A 17,676-nucleotide genomic window follows, 5' to 3' on the forward strand; every position below is an offset into this window, starting at 1 on the left:
GAGGGAAATCTATCATAGGCTCTGTCTAGCACTTCATTGTAGTCGCCTACTGCTATCAGAGGAGTATCGGTTGCAACGTTGTATTATACTTTTTCATATGTGTGTTTTTTATTGTTTTTTGTATGTTCTGATGGAACCTCTCCTCCCCTGCGGATGGTCACACCACTCCCGGTGAGTTTTTTGATACTTTTTTGCATTCACCAATAAAAGTATTTTTGTATGGAGCTGATGGTTGCTAATTGTGGTTGATTCACCTACAAATTTTCTGTTGGGATCTCCAGTCTCAACTTTTTTCACCCCTTTGTTTTCTATGAGTTTTAGTGTTTAATAGGAGGATCCCGTCCGATTTAGGACGAATCAACCTATCAGCACACCACCTATCTATCCCAGCTGGATTCAAGCATTAGTTATTGGGGCACGTCTTCCACCCTTTCTGATAAATCTTTATACTGCGAGCTTTTAACTAGTGAGCACCTGTCTGCCCTCACGATATGCAGCAGTTATTCTCAACCTCTTTAACATGGAGAAACCCTTGAATAAACTTTCTAGTCTCAGGGAACCCTTGTAATAATTACTATATCTACAGCTAAAGGTACATTTGTGTGATGCTCAGTGGAAAGACTGCTCCTTACCTTTGGGATCATTAGGAAGAATCCCCCTCTTCTAGATAGCTAAAAAGATCATTGGTGTCAATGGGAACTCATCTGAAAGGTAGACATTGCTAATTTCTCAAGGATCCCCCAGCAACCTCGGAGGGAACCCTGGGGTTCCACAGAACCCTGGCTAAAAAGGACTGACATAAGGTATGAGATATGACATATCTAGGTAAGTTGATACACCAAGGGTCCATTTATTCATAAAAATTGCTTTCTGAATGCCTCACCATAGTCTTACCCCCCCCCCCCCCCCCCAAAAAAAAAAGAATAAGATGATGTGCTGTAATTTGCATTTCGGACCAGTATTTTTTGGAAGCAAGCTTAAAATGCTAAATTGTAAAAAAAAAATTGTATCATAATTATGATCATTTTTTTTAATCAACAAAAAAGTTTTTTATTAATGAGAGCACAAGGCAATATATGGGACAATTGCATTAGTATGACAGACGTATAGAACAGGATTCACATTCCTCATAACAACATAAAAATGGCATTAACAGTAAGGCCAACACGGGTATCATACGTCTAAAAAACATTGTATAAGTCCCTGAGTTCCTGGTTGCCTTAAGTATAACAAGATTCGAATATAGCAAGATACATGATCATTTTTATAGGTCATTTTTTTTCAGTGGGGAGATGGGTGGGAGGGGCAACCTAGTTTTGACAGGTTCCCGCTCCCACTAGGCAATCCATGTGGAAATTCTCTTCTCTCCCTCCCCTCAGTCTAATGGAACATGTCACAAGTCTCAGAAGACTGCAGGGCCATTCACAAAGCACAGCACGGCTGCCGGCTGTGAAGCCACAAGCAGCATAGCTGGCTGCCAACAGTTAAGAGTTATGAACTAGCCCAGATGAGGACGGTGCTGGATCAATGGACAGGTAAGTGTCCTGTTATTAAAACTCAGCAGCTACAGGGTTTGTAGCCGCTGATTTTCAAATTGGAGAACTGCTTTAAGATTGCTAGTGCATCTAACACTCCCCCCAGCTTAACAATGCTGTTGTTCAAAGTGTCTCTATTGCTCCTTCTTCCAGAGTGTAGGTTCTTTAATACAGGAGATGTGTTACCGGCCAGATTAACACGTGAAAATAGATGGAAAAAAGCCTAAAAATGAATGCAGCCACCATGTCTAATAATTGGTAAGTTGCAATATATTACATTTTTGGGTTTAATACCGCTGTAAGAACTACCACTACAAAAAGCAAAAATCTTCACCAACACATCTTCATTATAAAAAATAAATAAATGAATAACCAAAGCAGCTTTACAAGCCAATGTTTCAGGACCGCACAAAATGCCAAAGAGATGAACTATAGTTTTACTTACACCCACCATTCAGTAGTTCTCTTGGATAAGAATGGTTTCTTCTGGTAAGAGGCTGTGGGAGCCAGCGACCAGGTCCTCCTGAACCTGGATTGGATCCTGTTGTGAGAAAGAACAAAAACATATAAATATTTTTTATTTTTTTATATATTGCCCAACATAATATACGAGAGGCAGGGGGGGTGCCGCCGATCGCCCAACATAAAAAAACACCACACACTGCTATCGCACATGAAGGGGGGGTGCGGCGGATCATCCAACATACACTGCCATCGCACACTATAACTTTAGAAACGGGCGGCGCCGATCACCCAACATACACTGCCATCGCACACTATAACTTAAGAAGTGGGGGGCGCCGATCGCACAACATAAAAGACAATAGACATGATGGGTGCCGCCGATCGCCCAACATACACTGCCATCGGACATAAACACTGAGAAGCGGGATTCTGCCGACCGGCCATCAGAGAAGACACTGAGAAGGGGGGGTTCCCGATCAGCCATCATAGAAGAATAGAAGACACGGGGGACACGAGGGACGATCGCCCAACATACACTGCCATCGCTGGACATAAAAAAATACGAATAAATTGGGTGGGGGGGGGGGGGTGAGGGTAGATTTGTCTGCCGCCCGCCGATCACCGGACATAAAAAATATTGAGAAGCGGGGGGGCGTCTCCCGCTGATCGCCGCACATAAAAAAAATACTGAGAAGCGGTCAGGGGTGGGGGGGATTGGGGTTGTCAATGTGTGCCGCCGATCGACGGACATTAAAAAAAATACTGAGAAGGGGGGGTGTTGGCAGCTGTTGCCGATCGTAGGACATAAAAAATTACTGAGAAGGGGGGCGGCGTGTTCCGCCGATCGCGGGACATTGAAAAAAAAATGAGAAGCGAGGCGGGGGGGGGGGGGGGGGGTTGAGGGGGGTGGTGTTGGATGCTGCTGTTGGAGAACGGCTGAAATTGATGAAACAGGTGGAGAGAGGGGGAAAGGAAGAAACCCTGAATACATATAAAAAAAGTGCTTTGAGACCTTCCAATGTAAGGGGTCACATGCAATCTGGTGAGTGAGCTTTTGACAAGGGGTGTATGTCACAAATTGAGACAAAACAATTAAACACTTTACTGGGAGCACTGTTTTGAACTGTGTGCAAATGATTTGTTTATTTTTTTTAAAGGGGGTTGCCATCCGGGCCCCTGGGGACCTCCGGGCCCCTTACAGGTGTGCTGCCTTTACCCCTCTGATAGCGGCCCTGTATATATTTATTCATTAGCACAAGGTATGAAATCTGGACATTTTTAAGTTAATACTAAGATTGTTAATACTAAGATTTAGTTTTTTTTTACTAATGTACACTTTAGCGCACTAGGGGATAACACAGTGTCTTCCCCAATATTTTAGCAGTAGCATATTTTGGCAGAAGCTGAAAGAACCCCACAATCCCAGTGGGGAGATAACATACACACAAAATCAGCGCTCACTAGCAGCAATCCTAAAAAGACCCAGTCCCACAAACAAAAGCTTGTTAAAAGGCCTGTAAACCTCATTTAAGATGGCCGCTATGGCATTTCCAGTGTGTGATGACATCACGTCCGCGTCTAATGTAACTTCCGATGTGTTTCGTCCAATGGACTTCTTCCCATGACTGGGAAGAAGTCCATTGGACGAAACGCATCGGATTTGACGTCTGGCACCAGAAGTGACATCTTAATTGAGGTTAACAAGCATTTTCACAAACTTTTGTTTGCAAGTAGGTTTTTGTATATTGAAAATTGGATTTTACCTATACTGTTGCACTATGGGCTCGTTTTAAATGTCTTGCATGGGAGAATCCTAACATTGAAGTATGGAGGACTAGGAGGATTGCTAATGTTACAACTAGACCCATGAACACAGCGCTTACTGAACAGCATTTTGGTAAGGTGAATGGTGTGACCACAGGCTGATCAGTTGGTTGGAGACACTGTTTCACAAATCAACTACCGTACTCAAGAATGCATGTTAATGTAAGTAGTATGACACTTTTTGCACAGTTTATAATTTAAAGTGGTACTACACTATATTTTATTTTTCACTTCTGGAGGTTTTATGCATTATTTTTATTTCCATTGAGAGAACAAATTTAATGGAGCATTGTTAATCTTGCATATGGTAAGGTATATAGAGTGATTGATTTACCAATATTTCCAGAGTGGAGTCAGTACTTGGCTTAAAGGGATATACCCATATATAAACACACTTTTGTAAGTAGCATGCATTTTTTATTTGTGGTGATCAAGCTATTTGCAGTATTACACTATGTGCTTATACTTCCTTTTTTGGGAGCTTCTTAGGCCCTGTACACACGAGGAGACATGTCCGATGAAATCGGTCCGTGGACCGTTTTCATCGGATATGTCTCCTGGGATATTTTGGTCTGATGTGTGTACACACCATCAGACCAAAATCCCTGCGGACAGAGAACGCGGTGACGCGGCGACGTGCGCAAACCAGGAAATTCAATGCTTCCACGCAAGCGTCGAATCAATTTGACGCATGTGCGGGATTTCGGTCCGCTGGTTAGACGTACTAACCAGCGGACGTGTCCGACGGACAGGTTTCCAGCGCATACGTTTCTAAGCAGACCAGTTTCATCGGACATGTTCGGTCGTGTGTACGGGGCCTAATACCTACCTGGAGAAAGGGGAGGAAAATTTATTTTGAAGAGATAAAGACACAAGCCTCGTACACACGGGCCAGAATCTCGTCAGGAAAAAATCATAGTTTTTCCTGACGAGATTCTTGGCAAGAATCTCTTGCCGCCCGACTGTACAGACTCTCCTTTCAAAAGAACGGCGGTTCTCTTGAAAGGCAAGAACGCGGTGTTGTCATTGCGTACGACGAGCATGCGCTTGTCACATTCGATGCCGTCGCCGCCATCTTGCTGCACCCTACCTATGCTTAGGAAGCTATCGCGCATGCGTCAAAGTCATTTTGAGCATGCGCGGTATTCCACGGCGACCAGGTAAGTATACACACTCTCTGGTTTCTCGGCAGGAAAACATGTTCTCTATTTTTCTCGTCTAGATTCTGGGCAGTTTTCTTGTCGAGAAACCTGAAAGCCTCGTACACACGCTCGGTATGCTCGGCAAGAAAGCTCTGCCAGCAGTTTTCTTGCTGGTTCTTGCCGAGTAAACCGAGCTTGTGTACGAGGCTTCAGAGGAAAAGCTGAATTGGCGTGTTATGGGTGGCTTTGTTTTAGAAATATAAGGGTAAGGGTACATATATAAGAACACATCTTGTGATCCATTGGAATTAGATTTATGATCTTGTTGTAAGCACAATATAAACGCATTGTTTAAATATTATTTGGTATTTTTTTTTTTTTTTCACCCTTTGAGTGAAGCCCTACAAGAGATTCATAACCAGAGAAGACACTGTTGGAGCTTTTGGTCTACATTTGACTTTTTTTAGAACTTTTTGGATAGACATCTATATGGAACTGGGACTTTTAGGATTGCTGGTAGTGTTACATAGTTACATAGTTACATAGTTAGTCAGGTTGAAAAAAGACACAAGTCCATCCAGTTCAACCACAAAAAAACAAAAAAACAAAATAAAAAACACAGTACAATCCTATACACCCAACTCCATACCCACAGTTGATCCAGAGGAAGGCAAAAAAAAAACAGCAGAGCATGATCCAATTTGCTACAGCAGGGGAAACAATTCCTTCCTGATCCCCCGAGAGGCAATCGGATTTACCCTGGATCAACTTTACCTATAAATCTTAGTACTCAGTTATTTTATGTACATTTAGGAAAGTATCCAGGCCTTTCTTGAAGCAATCTACTGAGCTGGCCCGAACCACCTCTGGAGGGAGTCTGTTCCACATTTTCACAGCTCTTACTGTGAAAAAACCTTTCCGTATTTGGAGGTGAAATCTCTTTTCCTCTAGACGTAAAGAGTGCCCCCTTGTCCTCAGTGTTGACCGCAAAGTGAATAACTCAACACCAAGTTCACTGTATGGACCTCTTATATATTTGTACATGTTGATCATATCCCCCCTAATTCTCCTCTTCTCAAGAGTGAATAGATTTAGTTCTTCTAATCTTTCCTCATAGCTGAGCTCCTCCATGCCTCTTATCAGTTTGGTTGCCCTTCTCTGCACTTTCTCCAGTTCTCCGATATCCTTTTTGAGAACTGGGGCCCAAAACTGAACTGCATATTCCAGATGAGGTCTTACTAATGATTTGTACAGGGGTAAAATTATATCTCTGTCTCTGGAGTCCATACCTCTCTTAATACAAGAAAGGACTTTGCTCGCTTTGGAAACCGCAGCTTGGCATTGCATGTTATTATTGAGCTTATGATCTACCAAGACCCCCAGATCCTTCTTCACTACAGATCCCCCCAGTTGTACTCCCCCTAGCATGTATGATGCATGCATATTCTTATTCCCTAAGTGCATAACTTTACATTTATCAACATTAAACCTCATCTGCCACTCAGTCGCCCAATTAGACAGAGTATTGAGGTCGGTTTGTAAATTGGTCGGTGTATATTTTTAATTGATTTTTATTGATGTATTAGTGGTATAGAGCACAAAGTGCTGCACCTCTTTCAATAATTGTAAATACCACTGTTTTTCAAGTTTGGATTAGAGATAGGTGTACACCAGCTGTTTGCAGTTAATAGTATTCACTTATCATAGGTGCGGGGTTGTTATCAGAATTGTTTTAATTTTTTTGGCATTCCTAGTGGCTCTTTGTTGTCTTATGGATCAAGCCAATAATCTACCACATTTATAACCGTATTGATAAAAAGCACTTCTAAAGCCCCATACACACAATCAGAATTTCCAATATAAAAAGTCAGACTGACTTTGCCGTGTGTATGCCCCATTGGAATAATTCCATTGGAAATTCCGATAAATTCCATCAGCGTTTAGATAGAGAACATGTTCTATTCTACTCCGATGGAATTCCGATGTGATTTTGGTCGGACAAAGGTCCGATCGTGTGTACGGGGCTTTACTGGTCCCTTAATGATAAGGTTTTCATGCCTAGTAGTTTTTTGTTTGTCAACTCATATTGTATTTAATTCCTGGCGTGTAGTCAGTGGCAGGTCCTGTTTGTAACGGTACTTCTCTGCAACTGCAAGACTTTGGCAAGGTCATTGCTCCTTTCTTTTTTAATTTGAGCACTGTGTCTAAAGAAGATGCCTCGTAAAATGGCTATAAGGGCTTCCCATTTCACTGGATCTGACGTGAGGTCTGACTCATGGTCCACAATAAAGTTGAGGCGAGCAGATTAAATGTCTACTCGGCACGCTACAAGTAACAGTAGATTCTTACCGAGTTTCCAAGTAAAAGATGATTCAAAAGTGTTAAGGCCCGTACACACGATACGAAAATCAGATGGTGAAATTCGTAATATGAGCTGTCTGCGGAATTTCGGATTGTTAGTACGGTGCTTTCGACAGCCGATTTGACTTTTTCGTCAGACAAAAGCTGGATGTGCAGGCTATAGAATTTTTGTCGCATGTGAATTCAGCGTCTGATTTTCAAATGGTTAGTACAGAAATCGTCACACAAAATTCGAAAGTACAAACACATATAATCGGAATCAAGGAACGACTGGCAAGAGTTCGGTCTTGTAAACTACCGTTCGTAATCTAGAGTTAACATTTCATGACGCAGCAATTGATGAAATGTCAAAATTCAGCGCACATTCTCATCTACTTTAATGGTATAATAATGAAGCTGCTTTGCTGGTGATACTGATGTAGTTATGCCAAACATATTTTAACCACTAGCCATCCAGCCGCCACAGTTATATGGCGGCAGGTCGGCTCGGCTGCACAAGATCACGTAATATTACGTCATCTCGCATTTCAGTAAACACTGAAGTTAGTGTGAAACGCGTCAGCTGTCCTAGGTTCCGTTGCTGTGATTTGTAGGGCCTGTTTCCAGTTTTATATATTGAAGTTACGTTGGATTGGAGTGCGGCTGTCCTGATCATCTTTTGTTCTTATTTTCGTAGCGTGGCGCTCTGAGTCCCCTCCACTCATACAGTATTAAAACCTCATATGGTAAATTTTAGGATGTACCACTCTTTGTTCTCTTTTCTTTCCCTTGTATCTCTCTCTATCCTAATTTCTTATTTTTTTTCACCCATCCCTCTCTTTTTCTCCCTTTTTCTTTCTTCCTCACTATTTTTTTCCCTCCCTTCCATGTGTTCTCTATTTTTATTCCTTCTTTTACTCCTTGGTGGGGGGGAATGGGATGAGTGGCAATGCTGGGGGGAGTTCTGTTCAGCCAACTTAGATGCTCTTGATCAAAGTCATCTGCCGATTTGAGAACTGTAGTGGAGATTTTTAATGGCAACTATAATCACAGGTAGTATTACTCACTGTGTCTTGGACTTTGTGGTGTCTCGTAGCAGTGACACCCTATGCTGAAATCAGGTCTCCTCCTGCCCCTCCCACCTCACATTCCTTACCAGTCAACTTACCTCTAGTCTCTGCCCCCCAGCCATGCCGTGAACTGAATGTGCGGCTTTGAAGAGGCTGAGTGGGGGGGCTTGGGCTCCAGGAACAGCCCAGCTGAGCGGCCACAGGCTCCAGGGACAGCCCTGCTGGGCAGCCGCAAAACAGTTGGGAGAGTGGTGCGAGAACAGCCCAGGATTCGGTGACCCCTGGGAAATCATCATTTGACCTCCGAGGGGGTCCCGACCGCCAGGTTGACAACCACGGTATTAGAGCATATGGTTCTAATCAGGTGCTTAAAAAAAATAAAACAGCCGCTGTAATTCAGGTTTCCAGCGCCCGAAAAGGGGCCGGGCACATGAATAGGGGGTGGAAGCAGCGGCCATAGATAGATTCATGCAATGCCTCCACAGTAGCTAAAGTCTTGGTGGAAAAGTTCTTTGTTCATTACGGATTGCCACAACGAATCCACTCCGACCAAGGGAGAGACTTCGAAAGCAAACTGATACAAAAACTGCTGGGTTTGCTGAAGATTGATAAAACCAGGACCACTCCTTATCATCCTCAGGGGGATGCCCAGCCTGAGCGATTCAACAGAACCTTTCTGAATATGCTGGGGACATTGAGTTCTGAGGGAAAGCAACACTGGAGCAAGCACATAGCAGCCATTGTGCATGCATACAATTGCACCACGAGTGACATGACCGGATACTTACCATACCGGTTAATGTTTGGACGAGAGGCTCGATTGCCAGTTGACTTGGCTTTTGGGATATCTTTGGATCATACTTCTGCAGCCTCTCACAAAGGTTATGTAGACTGTTTGAGGAGAAGCCTAAAGACAGCTTACGAGCAGGCCCATGCAAATTTTGAAAAGCGGGAACAAAGGAACAAAAGGAACTTTGATTTGAAGGTCCGGATCCAGGACCTACAGCCAGGAGACCGAGTTTTGCTGAGGAACCTGGGTATTCCAGGAAAAGACAAACTGGCTAATCGCTGGAAGTCCCAGCCATATATCATCTGTAAACAGCTTCCCGACCTACCCGTGTATCAGGTCAGACCAGAAGGTAGTGTAGGTCCCCTCAAGACCTGGCATAGGAATCACTTACTGCCTCTCACTGAAGCTGTTCGACTTCCCTCGGTCACCGACTCCCTGGATCTACCCTCTACGTCCAAACCCTCTGGGCCTGTTACTAGGTTCCAAGCAATACCCCCAGAGTCCGATGATGAGGAGTCCGAAGATGAATGGATAGGGTCAGAGTGGTTATGGTCTTCTCAACAGCCAGAGCCTAGTACTTCGTTCCTGCCCTCATCTGAAGTGACAAGTAGTGGGACACTTCGGCCAGAAGCCCCTGAATTCATACCACAGTCTGGGCTTAATGAAGGATTGGAGGGCGATATAGATCTGTACTCTGCAGAAGAATTCATGGAGGCCTCAAGCCCACTACATAGAGACTTAAATGCTTCAGAAGTTGAGGGATCAGTTGTGTCAAACACAGAGGATGCTAGAAAATGATTGCTTTGCCCTTGGATGGCAATCAACATCCTTGGTAATGCAGAGAGACTGACCTATAGCCAATTGGGTGAATGTTCTGAAGAAGCTATCCTCACTTCCAAAAGATCTAACGCTCTGTGTGTTCCTCCAACTGTAAATTTAGTGGTGGGTAACTCCCTACTCACCCCCTGACACATCTGAATCTAATACCTTAGTGTTAGCAAACAGTGAACAAGGTTGCCTGTCCGTACCCAACAATTGGTGGGAGGCTCCTCTGTCCACTCTGTGTCAATCAATGAGTTGTTTAGCTTTGAGCAACGTGAGAAATGATGCACCGAATTGATTGCCTTGCATGTTCTAACAACCTTCCTCCGCTTGTATTTTGAAAAGCATGTACCAGGATACATACTGTTGCCCTCTTTGGGGACCAAAGATTTGAAATGGGGGGGAGTGTGTAGCAGGGTCATCCTGTCAGAATCTAATGACAGGCCGTCCCTGCTGGAACTTTTTTCTTGCTTGTAAATATGTAAGATACTTTTAAGAAAGTGATGCATTGTGGGACTGCAAGTAGCAGGAGATATGGACTCCATTGACTCTTAGGAGAAACAGACTACACTCCCCACAATGCCCTGCGTCACTTGAACATGTGACACCTCCGCACAGACTTATGGGGGAGGTTACTTAAGGAAAAGGAGTGGCTGTTTTCACTCTCTCGGGACCTGCATTCTTCTCCTCTGCGGAGCTGCTGACACAACACAGCTGTGCTGTTAGGCCAGAAGCCTGGGCCTAAATCCACCGAGAGACCAGCCATCCAGAAGGAAGCAAGACTCCAGTATACAGCCAGTGTTTCTGGAGATCGAAAAGGCAGCCCAGCTGACAACTGAAACAGTGGAGCACCCTCGTCCAGGATCCTTGTGCTGTGGAGCAGTGTTCTATCAACGCACCTTCTGAGGAGAATTCAGGTGGATCGGCCTGTCGGGTGAGAGCACACGCTCAACTCCTACCTCCCCTTTAGACAGACACCTTAGTGCCACCTCACACATGTTGGCCTCCCGCTGAAACTTGGAGGCCTTCTTAACAGTTTAAGTGTTCATAGAAGTGACTGACGCTGACGAGTGATCAGTTCACCCACGTTTGCTGTTTCAGATACTCTGTTGTGTAGCTTCATTCATCAATTGCCACTTGTGGATTATACGTTTAACGTGCACCAACCGGCCGCAATGTGAGCTCTAACTGTTTACAGGACTGCCTGCTAGAGGGCGCTCGCGAGCATAGACTGCCTAGCTTAGTTAAGTGAATGGTATCAATCTTTAGTTTAGGTCTTTAACTGCTGATAATAATTGCTGATTCCAGTAAGGGCCCTCACTGAATCACAGTGAGTCATTACCTGCCAGTTGCTTGCTTGTGATGTAAATCTAAGCCTGTTTGCTAAGTTCACATAAAGTAAACTTATCTTTTTCTGATTTAAATATATCAACTGTGTGGAGTGTATTTTCTAGTCTGGAGGGACCATCCAAAGAAAACAGGTAATCCTATTGCCATATTGTTGTTGCATGTTGTATACCTGCTATTGTGACCCCAGCCAAGCGGAGTTCACAATACCCTGCAATAACAGACTTCTGATGTGTCAAGGGAGGGTTCGAGTAAATTAAATAGGGGTGAGCCAAGTCAAACAGAGTAGATCCCAAAACAAACCAGCGGCTCCTTCGGGGGTAGCGCTACATGTATATAGGGTTTTCTGTCACCCGAAGTAAGGGGTCCACCGTAGCGACTGATAGGTCTGTATGTTATGGTTTGCTCTGCATATTTGTACATTACTCTCACAAAATGACCTCAATAAACTCCTGAGGTCTATTGGTTGAGTGCTGGATCTCTCTTCTATATTCTGTGTATGATAATGTCTTACAGGTCTAACTTTAGCCTAACTGATATTTTATGAATATAAACCAAAAATTTTAGTCAGTAGACTGGTGGTTTGCTACAAAGTATGGTAGCTGAAAAGGAAGCACATCCTTTAAGCCTGATCTTTTGTGGGAATCATTAATAACAAGATGCAACATCTTTTGCATTAATCATTTATTACAAAATGCAAAATCATTGGTAACATTGCAGCCTAATGCCACATGGAAACCATTCCCCTAACTATACATATGAAAAATGAAATTCCAGGAAAACCCTAATGCCGAGTACATACGATCATTTTTCAGCATGAAAAAAACATTGGGCCATATTCTCGAAAAAATATCCGCCTGCTGCGCTTAGGGCACTTACACTCCGCTGTCCCAACTTACTGGAGCAGGTGCTGTATTCCCCAAACACTTGCTCCATAAGTTGGGACAGCGGAGTGTAAGTGTCCCGGTGTAGCCTGGCGGATCTCCAAGGGGGCGTCTTCTATTCAAATGAAGCGCGCCCCTGATGCGAAAGAACTGGGCGTCATTGACGTAAAGTCGTATTCAAGAACGACTTACGTAAACGACGTACTCGACGGAAAAACACGACGGGGACCCGACGCCATCCGTAACATGGCCTACGCGAGACTTGCGGAAATTTAATCCTCCATATAGCAGGACTAAATTTCCGCTTACGCAAACGACGTTAGCGACGGTTACGCGACGCGAACTCGTTCGGGAATCGGCGTAGAAGGATCATTTGCATATGCAAATGACTCCTTCACGTAAATGACATCTAGCGGCGGCCGGCGTCATTGCATTTAAGATCCGCCAGTGTAAGTGACTTACAGATGGCGGATCTTAAGTGTATCTATGCAAAAATTATTCTGAGAATCAGGAGCATAGATACACTGGCCAAAAAAGGGAGTTACAATGGAGTATCTGACTTACTCCATCGTAACTTCACTGAGAATATGGCCCATTGTTTTTCAAAAAACGTCATTTAAAATGATAGTGTGTGGGCGGGCTTCACATAATTTTTCAGGTTCTGAAAAATGACAAAAAAAAAAATTTGAACGTGCTGCATTTTTTAACGTCGTTTTAAACAATGTCGTTTTTCGAGTTGTAAAAAATGATCGTGTGTGGGCTAAAACGACTAAAAAAAAAACAGCGCATGCTCAGAAGCAAGTTATGAGACAGGTGCGTTCGTTCATAATGGAGTAAGCACATTCATCACGTTGTAACAGACAAAAAATCGTGAATCGTCTTTTACTAACACGGAATCAGCTAAAGCAGCTCAAAGGCGAATGGAACTTCCCCTTTAAAGTGCCGTCATACGTGTTGTACGTCACTGCGCTTTGCTAGATCATTTTTTTAAAACGATGGTGTGTAGGCAACATCGTTTTAATGATGAAGTTGGGAAAACGTCGTTTTTTAGACATGCTGAAAAACAACGTTTTTTTTCATGCTGAAAAATTATCGTGTGTACGCGGCATAACTCATTTTAAAAAAGCTCCTACCCCCCTTTTAACACCTATGCTGATTAGCCTTTGTAAGAAAGATGTAAATACTTACCTGTTTTCAGGTCTCTCCAGCCTGGTCATTATCTGACTCCCCTGTGTCAGCCAGCAGCGGGTGATGCCAACGCTCCCAAGCATTGCCAGCCATTGTCGAGTGCTCACTCCCCTGCAGCTGGCACTGGCTGACGCAGGGGAGATCACATGACTAGACCAGAGCGGGTTGAAAATAGGTAAGAATATACATAGGGCCAGATCCTCAAAAAGGATACGCCGGCGTAACTGCTGCCCTGTTTCTAACTATGCAACTGATCCACAGAATCAGTTTTCCATAGTTAGGCAGAAGATCCGACATGTGTAAGGGACTTACACTGCCGGATCTTAGGATGCAGTACCGCATCCGCCGCTGGGGGCATTTCGTGTCGAAATGCCGCCTCGGGTATGCAAATTAGCACTTACGGAGATCCACGAAGCTTTTCAGCTTAGTTTTTTCTCCGTAAGTTTTAGTTTGCAAACGCAAAATTAGGGCTGCTTTTACAAAGTGTAAACTGTTTACACCATGTAAAAGCAGACCCTTCTGTCCAGCGACGCAATTCTTTTTTTGTTTTGAATTTTTTTTTTTTCACCGTATCTTTTTTTTTTCCCGACGCAACTTTATTGACCCGTCGCGATCCACAAAGCTTGGCGTAACGTAATTTCGCGCTATGCACGTCGGGAAAATGACGTCACGAGCATGCGCAGTACGGCCGGCGCGGGAGCGCGCCTAATTTAAATGGGAATCGCCCCCATGAAAAGAGGAACGCCTTGCGCCGGCGGAATTTAAGTTACACAGCCAAAAATTTCTAGGTAAGTGCTTTGTGGATCGGGCACTTAGGTAGAAATTTTAAGGCAGTTTAACTTAAATGGAAAAATTTACGTTACGCCGGATCTTTGTGGATTACCCCCATATTTCTTACATAGGCAAAATTGTTAGTAGGGAGGATGGGAGCATTTTTAAGATTAGTTATTTAAAGCTAACAGATTCAGTAACACTATGCATTGAAAATCCTGTAACAGTAACTGAATGAAATTACAGTAAAACTTTGGATTAGGAGTAACTTGGTCTGCAAGTGTTTTACAAGACGAGCAATTTTTTTTTATAAATTTGAACTTGATAAATGAGCGAGGTCTTGCAATGCGAATAGCGTCATGTGATAACTGAGTATAAGGCACGGTTCACACTGCCGGGACTTGGGATCCGACTTGTGAGACTCCAAGTCACGTGACATGTGAAATCTCATTTTAGTCAATGAAAGCTGTCTTAATTAGCACTACTCAAGTCGCTCCAACTTTAGAAAAAGGTTTCTGTACTACTTCAAGGCGACTTCTATCCGACTTGTGCCCATAGACTTTAATGGAAGTTGCCTCCAAGTTGGATCCTTATCTTAATTGATGTGATTTGAATCCGACATTACAGAAAGATTACCCAGGCATTCCCTGACGTTGCCTTGCAGTTGCCTCGAAGTTTCTTGGCATAGTCATGCCGACTTTCAGGTTGTGCCTCTCTTTTCTTTTATTCTCTGAAGCTCCTTAAGTGCAGGTTAATTTGTTTTATTTTATACAGTACACTTTATACTGTATTTTGTATTGCTGTAAATTTTTATATGAATAAATGGTTGTGGAACGAATCATCTGAGTTTCCATTATTTCTTATGGGAAATTTTCTTTGATATAAGAGTGCTTTGGATTACAAGCACATTTTCTCGCAATCCAAGGTTTTACTGTATTATAAACATAAAAGCAGCTGATTCTGAAAAGCTGCAGTATGCCTAAACTATCAAGTGTCTGAGATATCATTTTTACCAAATCGTGCTTCTACAAATCCGCAAGAAAGAAATGCGAGTTGAAAATTGGGGCACTCTTCTAAAAGAAACAGTGTGTAGACTGCCAAGCAGCACAATGGTTATGGTATTGTTTACTGTTACGCAGACACGACACGTCTCTGACCCGATGGGCTAAGTACAGCTTGCAGTGCAGGCAGGCATGGCATGTGACCCACTTTACCATAAGGACCCTGTTTAAGACCATGATTACAATCAGCCTATGGGGTTAACGTTCTCACACGCGTAGTTTGCAGAATGCTTATTGGTATAATACATATAAAAATCATATAAATAAATTGCAAACCATTCACAATGTTATATAACAATGTAGCTCAGATAGCATTTTCAAAACATTATCAATGCCAAGAAAAAAAATAATATAAATTTCTATTTCACTTCAGAAGGGATGGTTATGAAACATAAGACAGAATGCATTGCTGTGCCAGTGATGCAGACAAAATAATGATTTCATTATAAAATGAAAAGACAAATGAGATACAGATATACAACTACGGACCTGTTATCTGCTGGGCTCTGCCTGTACTCTGACCATCCACATCCTCCATACTGCAGTAGCTGTGGCACAGCCTGGCACTGAGAGAGGATGGAGATGGAGGGGAGACAGAGGGTAACTAAGGTAATGGTATTGAAATTGTCTGCTAGATCTGTATGCAGCAATGAAAAAAAAATGAAGTGGGGATTTAAAAAGAAGAAGAAAATGTCAGGAAGATCAGTGGTACAGCAGTTAAATGACAGAAAATGAGAGAAAAGACTTATAATGAGAAAATATCAGCTGCAGACAGAAGGAATGAGACAGAACAGAATGTTAGGTGGTATAGAGAGCCAGGCATGGGGACAAGGGATTGGAAGAGTGAGCAGATCCAGGGAGGAGTCTGCAGGCAGGGAGGAAGGATGGAGTTGCTGCTCATTACAGGCAATCCTCCATCTGAGCCTGCATTCTTCTGTTTTCTCATTATTGTTAGAAAGCTTTGGTCGCGCTGACAGGTAATTTTAGTGCTGGTGTATTTAGCATACGTATATATTCCAGATCACGCAGTGTTTGACACAAACCATCTGTATCTCTGAAGATGGCCATATACAGGGAAATCTTTATACAGAGAAATACAGTATTAAATGGTACAAAGACTCATACAGTCTCACCACAGAGGGAACACAGACAATCAATCTGGTAGACCTGCATGTATATTTTAAATGATAAGACAGTTTAGAACAGTGGTTCTGTTCTAAGCCCACCCTTTTATTTTCACATGCATAACCCATGGTAACCCAATTCCAAATATTGTAACCCTTGGCAACCCATTTACATAAATTGTACCCTTCAAATTAGCAAACTGTTTGCAATTATTATACAGTAGTTGCTGTTATTTAAGTGTAGCACCCTCTACCATAGGTAGGTGCTAGATGTGAGGTTTTTGGTGTAAGCTGCCAGTGCAGGTACATTTAGGCAGGCCTATGTTACGAGCTAAGCCTTTTTGTTTTTGGTCTGGGGGCAGGGAGTGGTTTAGTGTAGCAGTGGGTGTGACTGAAATGTACTTCAGCTTTTGGGCGCCTCCCCTGTTTCCAGTGAGAATGTTCTGGTTGGAGTTGGAGTGGCATGGGGTGTATGTAGGAGCTCTGACCAATCCCCAACTAGGATTGGCAGGGGGCGGGCCTCCTATATATTCCCTCAGACCTCAGTCAGCCTGCTGGGGAGCAGTTGTCGACCGGGTGAACTGAAGGATGGAGTGCTAGACTGCGTGCTGGAGAGACACTCCCATCTGGGGGGGGGGGTGGATCTGGCAGAGGAGCTGGGGAGCTTAAGGGGAGCCTCTCCTTAAACGGTCATTGAGAGGTGTCCTGGGACAGGAGTTGGAGAGCAGTTGATCCGCATGGTCCTTTTCCTGACATGGTCATGGAATGGTGTCCTGGAACAGGAGCTGGGTGTAGAGCAGAGGAGAGACTGTGGAGTGTGTGTCAAATCGATGCAGCCCGAGGGCGCAGGATTTGCAAGTCAGGACCGCTGGGATCAGTAGTCCATCATCAAATGTTTTGCTCAAGTAATGTCCACGGTCACAAAAAGGGGTACTGCAGGCCCCTGGTCTATTCAGGATCATCAATTGAAACTACTAGGACTTATTCAGAGTGAGGCCTAGTGGGCTGAAGATTGCTAATCTGTGACAGGAAAGTGATGTGCAGGAGTAGAAGTGTCCTGAGGTAAAAATCTGCAGGGAGAGTGCAGAGGCAGGAAAGTTCTGAGGTGAAAAGTCTGTCAGGATTAAGGTCCGCCATTTTATCCCATCTGAGGAGTGTAATGTATAAACTGCCAATGAGTAAACAATTTGTCCATGTAAAGTTGGATCCACTCTAAAGCCCTGTACACACGATCGGATATCTGATGGAATCTAATCCGATGGATTTTTTTCGTTGAATATCCGATGAAGCGGACTTTCAACAGTCTTGCCTAC

At 43.5% G+C, this 17,676-nt stretch overlaps 1 protein-coding gene across 4 annotated transcripts in view; it reads right to left on the reverse strand.

Annotated features, from left to right (window-relative positions):
• CCDC136 (coiled-coil domain containing 136) overlaps window positions 1–16,786 on the reverse strand; it is a 73,959-nt gene extending 57,173 nt beyond the window's left edge. For 3 of the 4 annotated variants that reach the window (XM_040343240.1, XM_040343241.1, XM_040343238.1), the window contains exons 1-2: window positions 15,729–16,786; window positions 1,981–2,076 (exon numbers count right to left, since the gene is read on the reverse strand). In XM_040343240.1, coding sequence (XP_040199174.1) covers window positions 1,981–2,076; window positions 15,729–15,777 — 145 coding nt within the window. In that variant the 5' untranslated portion in view covers window positions 15,778–16,786. The remainder of the gene's footprint in view (window positions 1–1,980; window positions 2,077–15,728) is intronic. The other variant, XM_040343239.1, reaches the window with a different exon arrangement.
• Between the last annotated feature and the right edge of the window lie 890 nt (window positions 16,787–17,676).

This window comes from Rana temporaria, chromosome 3 (genome assembly GCF_905171775.1).
Source record: "Rana temporaria chromosome 3, aRanTem1.1, whole genome shotgun sequence".
In the NCBI taxonomy this organism is placed as follows: domain Eukaryota; kingdom Metazoa; phylum Chordata; class Amphibia; order Anura; family Ranidae; genus Rana; species Rana temporaria.